General features: G+C 35.1%; 1 protein-coding gene across 2 annotated transcripts in view; it reads left to right on the forward strand.

Annotated features, from left to right (window-relative positions):
* Positions 1-7629, forward strand: part of EPT1 (ethanolaminephosphotransferase 1) — a 34649-nt gene extending 27020 nt beyond the window's left edge. Inside the window, exons 7-10 of one of the 2 annotated variants that reach the window (XM_012652550.1) lie at positions 407-455; positions 1852-2032; positions 3502-3684; positions 6159-7629. In XM_012652550.1, coding sequence (XP_012508004.1) covers positions 407-455; positions 1852-2032; positions 3502-3684; positions 6159-6224 — 479 coding nt within the window. In that variant the 3' untranslated portion in view covers positions 6225-7629. The remainder of the gene's footprint in view (positions 1-406; positions 456-1851; positions 2033-3501; positions 3685-6158) is intronic. The other variant, XM_012652551.1, reaches the window with a different exon arrangement.
* The last annotated feature ends 1392 nt before the right edge of the window (positions 7630-9021 follow it).

Below are 9021 nucleotides of genomic sequence, written 5' to 3' on the forward strand. Positions count from 1 at the left end.
GAGTTTTTATTTTGTAACTTAGCTACTGAGCTTATTTCCTTTTTTGTAATATTTGTTTAATATCCCAACTCCTACTGATTTTACAGGGATTAAAGATCGGAAAACACTAATGCAGTGTATACAGAATATCTCTGAAAGAATAAAACTATATTTGAGTAAGGTCTTGAAAACTAAGGGGACTAAAAGGTTTTGAGAAGTTAATTATGTTATTATGACTGAATTGGAGGTAGCACTTCCTTATCATTGCCATAAAGACATTTAGTTGTGTGGGAGGCTATTTTGAATTTTTTTTTCACATACCATAGGATCTTAAAATTGGGAGAAATATCTTTTATCCAAATTGTTACCCAGTGGAAGAGTGCCTTCTGTAGATAATTCATAATAATTTAAATATTCTTTCCTTTAGGTTGTGCATTATGTGTGACTCTTCCAATGAGTTTGTTAAACTTTTTCAGGTAAGTATTTTTTTTGTTTTTGAATGGGCAAGAAATATGAAAATTTTTAGAAATTGTTATTTAGCTGAATTTAAGGATCTATTTTCCTTTTCAAGTCAGGACATTTTGAAAAGGTCATGAAACCTGTATTTTGAATCTAGAATGAGGTTAGGATAATTTAAGGTATCAGTGATGGCTAATGTAGTCAATTCAAACAGCACAAAACTACTAGTTCTTTTGTTAAGTTTTGGGCTCACCAGTCTTCAAATTTCTCACTTTTGTGAGTGAATGTATTCACCAGGAGGGAATATATCCCTGTTGAATACTGATACAGTTGCACTGTGTTTTATAAATTGATTATCTGTAAGTTTAATTAGCAGGATCATAGAATAAAATTTCTGCATGTGTGTAATTGAGGACCAAACTGGACCTGTGTAGACTCTTCTCAAATAGCACTTATAATAGAAGTTCCTGCCTGGGTGCGGGGGGAGAAGGAAGTTACCCAGGTAGAGTTTCATCCCCCTGATCTATGCACTTCCCCACCTTTGCTCAGCCACACTGAGTTTACTTACTGTGTCCAGAATATATTTTGCTGTTTCCATCCTCAATAATTTTGCTGCCACTCTTCCTCTGCTACTGTTTCCTCCAGTCAGAAAACTTTCTTGTACTTCCCACTTCTTCCTTTAGCGCTCAGATCTGTCTGGCAGAATCTTATTTATGTTAAGCCAACCTCTATGAATTTTCCTTATTTATTGCAGCTGACAGTCATTTATAGAAGCCATAAAATTTAAAGCTCTGAAGGCTTGAGTCATTTCCTCCTTATTTTATAACCATGATTTTCTGATTGAGCAACATATTGCCCAAAGTCATGTGATCAGTGGCAGAACCAGAACTGGAATTTGGGGCTCCGTTCACATACCTCCTATGTGCTTAGAGACACAAAGATGTGGTATGGGGAGTCCCACTTCAGTCTTTCATGTGAATGACAGCTCACTCCAAGTTGTCTATCACTTTGTATCAAAGTAGCACTGTGAGGTACTCTTCTGGTATTTCATGTTCATTTCCCCTATTAGGTTAGAACAAAGATCAAGTTTTAGTCATCCTTATATTCTTAACACAACAGTGGATAGTTTGGTTTAAAGAGAAAAAAATGGGATTAGAAGCCAGAACACTTCAGTTCTAATCCTGGCCCTGCCATTTGGTAGCAAGTTCTGCAAATTTAAATTTAAATTCTCTTAGCCTCACTTACCCTGTCTATACAATGGGGTTAATGAGGTTGGTTCTGTCTGTGCCATAAGATTATTGTGAGTATAAAATAAGAGAATAAATTTGAAAGTACTTTGGAAACACAAAGTGCTATACAATATAAGTTTTATATGTAATAATGTTCTTTGTATTACTTGATTTTTTTTTTCAGAAGCTATAAAAATAACACCTTGAAACACAATTCAGTCTATGAAGCTATGGTTCCCTTCTTTTCTCCATGTTTGCTATTCATTTTGTCTACAGCATGGATCCTCTGGTCGCCTTCAGATATTTTAGAGATCCATCCTAGAGTATTTTACTTTATGGTTGGAACAGCCTTTGCCAACATCACAGTAAGATTTTTTTTCTTTTAAAACTCGTAATAGATAAGGAATATATTATAGAATTTGATAATTTGAAAAATCTTGTGTTAGAATAAGCAGATTTTAATTTAAAGATAACTTACGTCAGAAATTTGAAAGAATAATTAATAACCTCAAAGAACATGCTGAAAATTATTTTGCTTTTTGAAACCAGTAGGATTTGTGGAGACTGCAATAGTATTTTGGAACTGTGACATACTTAAATTTTTTGTTTTCGTTGCCTGCTGAAGAATTATTGAATAATTTATAGATTCCCTCCAGACTATAAATACTATTAACAGTATGGCTGAAATGGCTGCAGTTTAGGAAGCTTGAAGGGGATTTTTGAGAGAGAGAAAACATGCTTTTTTTTTTGAGACAGAGCCTTGTTCTGTCGCTCTGGCTAGAGTGCAATGGTGTCATCATAGGTCACTGCAACCTCAAACTCCTGGGCTCAAGTGATCCTCCTGCCTCAACCTCCAAGTAGCTGGGACTATAGGTGTACAGCACTATCCCCGGCTAATTTTTCTATTTTTAGTAGAGAGGGGGTCTTGCTCTTGCCCAGGCTGGTCTTGAACTCGAGCTTAAGCAATCCTCCTGCCTTGGCCTCCCAGAGTGCTAGGATTACAGGTGTGAGCCACCAGACCTGGCCCACACACGTTTTTAAATCAGTTGATTGTTAAATTAAGAACATGGAGTAAAACACTTTATAATAAATACAACATATTTTTAAAAAATCCCTTTCTATGCTATGGCCCAGCAAGAGCACAGATGGAGGAAAAGTTAGGTGTTGAGAAGAGACACTGATGGTCCTGCCGGCCAGGAGTCCTGTGCTCTAGCTCAGACAGGTCCTTGTGAGTTTTTATTTTGTAACTTAGCTACTGAGCTTATTTCCTTTTTTGTAATATTTGTTTAATATCCCAACTCCTACTGATTTTACAGGGATTAAAGATCGGAAAACACTAATGCAGTGTATACAGAATATCTCTGAAAGAATAAAACTATATTTGAGTAAGGTCTTGAAAACTAAGGGGACTAAAAGGTTTTGAGAAGTTAATTATGTTATTATGACTGAATTGGAGGTAGCACTTCCTTATCATTGCCATAAAGACATTTAGTTGTGTGGGAGGCTATTTTGAATTTTTTTTTCACATACCATAGGATCTTAAAATTGGGAGAAATATCTTTTATCCAAATTGTTACCCAGTGAAAGAGTGCCTTCTGTAGCATCCTTATTAAGTTATCTTCTAGCCTCTTCTGACACACTCTGAAGGTCTGTGGATTTGGAGGTAGGGGAAGGGACTGGTTGGGCCCCTTGAGCAGCTGAGAACTACTGAACTTAGCTAATGTAAATGTGTTGGGTCAAGTACTTGAATACTTTCTAAATGTTGAAATGACTAGTTTTGGAAGTGTTTTGCTAATTAAACTTTTCTTCCTTTCTTTTTTATACTAACTTCTAGTGTCAGCTGATTGTTTGCCAAATGAGCAGTACCCGATGCCCAACTTTGAATTGGTTGCTGGTTCCTCTCTTCTTGGTTGTTTTGGCGGTAAACTCAGGAATAGCCTCTTCCATTGAGAATGGTCTCCTGTATACATTAGCAGCTGCTTTCACTGTGGCCCACGTCCATTATGGAGTACGAGTGGTGAGTAATGAACAAAATTGGTTCCATTTGGTTCTTATAAATAGTGGAAAGGAGGCAGTGTAAAATTTCAAAAGAAAATTACTTATTATACAAGCCATAGAATTTTGGGATATTCTCCAAATTCTGGACAGTATCCAAGTTTGTAATTTCAGTTACTCTTTCTCTAATGAATATGTTATAGTAACTACAAATGATTTTAAAGCTGGATAATTATTATGAAGAGTTAGTTTTTATTAAGTGGGTACATATGTAAGCTATTTTTTTGGTAAGTAGAGTTGTAAACTGTTTTGTGCTTTTAATTCTATGGGACCAGATCATCCTATTTGTTGATTATCTATTTCTTCACTGCTTCTTTAGCTTTAGGGGTATTTTTATTGCTCATTAACATAATCTGGAAAGAAACCAAAATTGGTTTTGTACTGTTTCTTCCCTCCCCCTGCCCAATTCTATAAGCAGTTGTGGTAAGGGAGGTTAGAATTTCGGATTAAAGGAACGCTTTTTGCATTATTTGAGGTTTTAATTCATCTATATTATTTCTGAGCTCTCAATCAGCAGAAATAGTAAATAAGGGGAAATATAGAAGAAAATGGATTTAAGAAGTATTTTGCAAACCTTAATATTATCTTCTAAAATATGAGGCTAGTTTCAGGATGAATGGATAAATATAATGAAATGAAATCAGAATCGTGTGGTATATTTTCTTATTTCTCCTACTTCTATCATTTTTTTCTAATTATTTTACATATTTTAGCATGGTCTTATGATTTTTTAAATTGCTGCACACTATCCCACCAGGAAGATTACTTAATTACCCCATTTACTTAATCACAGCCCAGTTACAATGTTGGCACGAACAATCTGGAATAATATTTTGTTCTTTCACTTGTTTTATTTTCTGAGGATAATTTCATAACAATAGGGTTGTGAAAGGGTATTGATATTTTTGTCGCTCTTAAAAAACTTATATTTGGTATGCTGGTTTTGAAGCATCCCACTGCAAAGCATATCACAGTAGGGTTTGGAAGGAACCCTGCTCTGAATCAGTTTGAGAAATAAAATGTCTTCACTTCTGTATTATTGTACATATTTTTAAAATGGGGGAACAGCTGTCATGCTTGATAACAACTTTATACCTTGCATATATTGCTAAATTTAGGCTTTCTTCCCTTAGTGTTTCTCCCCTCATTTGTTAGAACAGAATAGATGACATTTATAGACAAAACACTGTGATGAATCTGGTAAATTGTGACGTATGGCAATCATTTTTTAAAAATTTGTGCAAATTTAACATTTATAGGCTTTATATCAATACTCTTGGGCCCTTATCCTGATAGTTCATCAATCACATGTAGAACAAACACAATTACCAATGTCTTTTGTAGTTTTTAAAATTATTATACCCTTTCAGAAGGATATCTTTAGAAAACCTTATGTATATCATCAAACCAAACTAAAATACATTTTTCTTTAAATTACAAAGGTAGTATGTTTTCATTGTTAAAAATCTGGGAAATAAATACAAACTAACTGAAAAAACTATAGGAGCATCTTTTCTGTCTGTCTTTGTGCTTTTTTACCACTCTGCAACTTCCGACCAGAAAGTAAAACTTGCTAGGCCACACAAAACATTCACTTGAACTATTGAAACACAAATAATAATGAGTATCAAGTAAATGACATGCACTCACTGGCATATAACTAAGCTCATGCCTCCCCTTGAGGGATACCCTAACTACTAAGTTCTTTCCAGATTCACAGATCTAGTTTTATACTTTTATTTTTTTGAGACAAAGGCTCCCTCTCTTGCCTGAGCTAGAGTGCAGTAGCATCATCGCAGCTCACTGCAGCGTCAAACTCCTGGGCTCAATCGATCCTCTTACCTCAGCCTCCCGAATAGCTGGGACTGCAGGTGTGTGATACCTTGCCTGGCTGAGTTTTCTATTTTTTGTAGAGGTAGGGTCTCTCTATGTTGCTCAGGCTGGTTTCGAACTCCTGGTCTCAAGCGATTCTCCAGCCTTGGCCTCCCAGAGGACTAGGATCATAGGCATGAGCCACAAGTGTCTGGCATTTTATACTATTTCAACAGGATTAGGAATGATTACCTAGAAATGTTTTAACAAGTTGAATATCAAGTCTAACCATAAGTATAATTATTTGATCTGGATGTTGTAAGTCAACTAATATGATAATTTTTCAGTAGATTTGGATGTGAATTTGTATGGTCTAGACTCTAGAGAGTTCTGGATTTTGGAGTTAGGCAGGCCCAGGTTCAAGTCTTAACTCTCCCAGGTGGTTCTAGTACTCCCAATTTGCTGTCTAGCTCTGTAACTATCCTAATCCAGAAAAACATCTTCAATATTTCTGATAATTTTTGCTATGTCAGTAGATTGTTGTCTCTAGGGGCCAAATTCTGTGTGCTTTTAAAAAATAATAGGTACATATTTGTTATTGTCTCATGTTCTGATTTTCCACAGGTAAAGCAGCTAAGCAACCATTTTCAGATTTACCCCTTCTCATTGAAGAAACCAAACTCAGATTGACTAGGAATGGAAGAAAAGAATATTGGCCTGTAATTTACAGAAAGAAGTACTGTAAATATAGATGCTTGTAAATATTTCATCCATCACCATTGAACTAAACTGATCTGCTTGACAGACATGGGATCTCAGTATGTGCAGTACTTGGACAGCAGGAAGGACACATATGATCTGGACTTGTGGAATTTTAGACCTACTAACTTCCAGCTTACTTTATTTTATTTTTTTATAAAACCATGTGACATTTTGGTTAAGCATAATGTACATTAGACCAGCAAAATGTTCCTAGTGATTTTAGCTTCATGAATTTATAATGTTTTGGTTCGTGCAGAGTTAAAGATGCTTTGTTTTTATTTTTAAAACCTCAAAATTGGTTTAGGAACATAACACTCAGAAAACCACAATATGTTTTCATATTTGGTACTTTGTAATAGTAGGAGTACCAATAGCCCAAATCTAATATAGGGAAAAGATAAAAAACAAGACACCTTCAGCAAAAGATGCCAATGATTACTGAACAATATACGGTTGCCAAATACTGGTTTCTCTTTCCCATGAAAATGCCTTTTGTCCTTACATGCTAAGAGAGCTAATATATATTTAGATTCTCTAGTATTCTGGCTCTTTGTTATAGAACAGATCTTGATAAATGGTTTAATTTTCTTTTAAAGAGAAATAGTCTATTGAGACTTAGTAGAGAATGAGTTATAATTATAGCTCACCCATTGGAATGGTTGATTGTTTAAATGTGGCATTTTCCCCCCTCAGCTGCAGGTTGCTGAGATACGGTGCCTATGAGCTACGATTGTAAGAATGCATGTGACAGTCCCAATCTTATGATAGTTACTTGTGAGGAATGCAGATAAAAGTATATTATAAGAGAAATTTAAATTGGTGTTAGGAATCTCATGAACTTCACTATGACCAAAATTAGTTTTCTGATTCAGTTTGTCTGTCAGTCTTTCTTTCCTTTTTCTCTTTTTAGGGGTTGGGATACTGTGTTTTTTACTTCATGCAGGATGTAGCAGAGAGAAATGATCTCCTCCCCAACTTGCCCATTTCCCCACTTGAAGAAAACTTATGCCTTACTGAGTACATACGCCCTTTAATATGACTTGGAGTAATTTCTGAGGTTTACTGACAAACATAAAAATCCCTTTAACTTTAATAGTATTGATTTATAAATCACCTCTTTTCATGATGTGGACATTTTCTTCTGTTTCTTTTTGACGTTGTCTTCATTTAATTTGGTGGTGGTGAAATTTACTTGCTGATTTTCTTTTATTTTTCACTGAATGAAGTTTGTGCTTGAATGAAGAGTGTATCTTAAACCCTTTTTTTTGGACAGGTTGCACTTGGATAAAATAGGCACCTCTGTGTTGATATGTAATTACATTCATAACCATTATTTATCTATGAATGTGACCATTGTTAAATTTAGTGTATTCCTTTGTTGAATTTCAGTCTGCTGCTTTGTAAAAAAAAAAATAACTGTAATTGATATTTCATTTTTTAAAAAAATTGTAAATTCTAATCATTGTCATTCAGGTTATTAGAAATGAGTCAAGGAGCTAGCTCATAGTTCTGTACTCATTTTTTTAAAATCGTAAAGATTGAGATATATTTGGTGACTTTGAGATAAAAATGAACACTGAAAATAGGTGTGAAATTGATGCAGGAAAATGTGAATAGTGTTTTTATGTTTGTTAATAAATTGCCATCATGGAGGTCAGAGGATGAACCAAGTAAGTGACAGTAACTCTATTTTTTGTATACCTTGTTCTGTGTGAGCTGTAAAATTGAACTGGATAAAGTGTTAATTTGGGGTGGGGACAAAGCTTTGTTTTAAGGTTTCTAAGCTAATTATTTTACAGTTTTATTGACTTTGTACACAAGAATGAGATGAATCTGTATTATAAGAAAAGAACTGATAAATATTTATTAAATAACAAACTTGGATCATAGGCTTTCTTCACCTTGTACAGTATAGTAAAAAATACCTTTTACTTCTGGCATTAGGGTCATGTCCTATAATTTGGGGGCTTTTTTTACTTCTAAATTTCTGCCCTCCTTTTGTTGCATATTGTTTTGTGCCTATACTTTATGACATATTTCCCTCTGGTGGTAAAGAATTATGCCATAGTCATTTTTATTGACATTGTTAGATAAAGAAAGGTGGCCATGAACAAGGGAAACGTGAAACTGAGCAATTAACTGTTTCAGAATACTGCGGACTTGCAAATCTGTAGTGTACTGCTGGCTCGCTCCTGTTTTAGTCTGGCGTCTTGAAAGCCCCCATTTGCTGTGTAGACGTACAGGAACTGAAGCAGGACTTCATTACGAATAGCTCTGTGTATTTATGTCTTGCCAATTACTATAACATTCTCAAAGTATAAATGGTATTTCCGGCTTAGGTATGATATTTTGGGTGAGTTCACACCCCAGCCTTTCTCCCCAGCATACACTGAGCTGCCTTTGGGAGAGCAACGCCGTGGTCAGGAACATATGTGCATGTTTTCTGTACTTTCTGAATAGGGTGCCTTAGCCAGGCCAGAGGTTTGCATTGTGTTTTCACTGACCAAAGTTACGTACACCAGTGAGAAGTGTCTTTTCAGGTTATGTTATGAAAAACTTCCTTTCTGACTTGTCATAAAGTAATTCCCCTATTTTTTAATGGGGGGATGAGATAGAAAAATTTAACAATACCTAGATAGAGTATGCTAATGCTGCCTTTTGTGATCCTTTAAGAATATTCATGATCTTAATGTGATGCACAGTTTGAAATTGCCACAATTTAAAG

Source organism: Propithecus coquereli, unplaced genomic scaffold (assembly GCF_000956105.1).
Source record: "Propithecus coquereli isolate 6110/MARCELLA unplaced genomic scaffold, Pcoq_1.0 Scaffold39, whole genome shotgun sequence".
NCBI classification, from domain to species: Eukaryota; Metazoa; Chordata; class Mammalia; order Primates; family Indriidae; genus Propithecus; species Propithecus coquereli.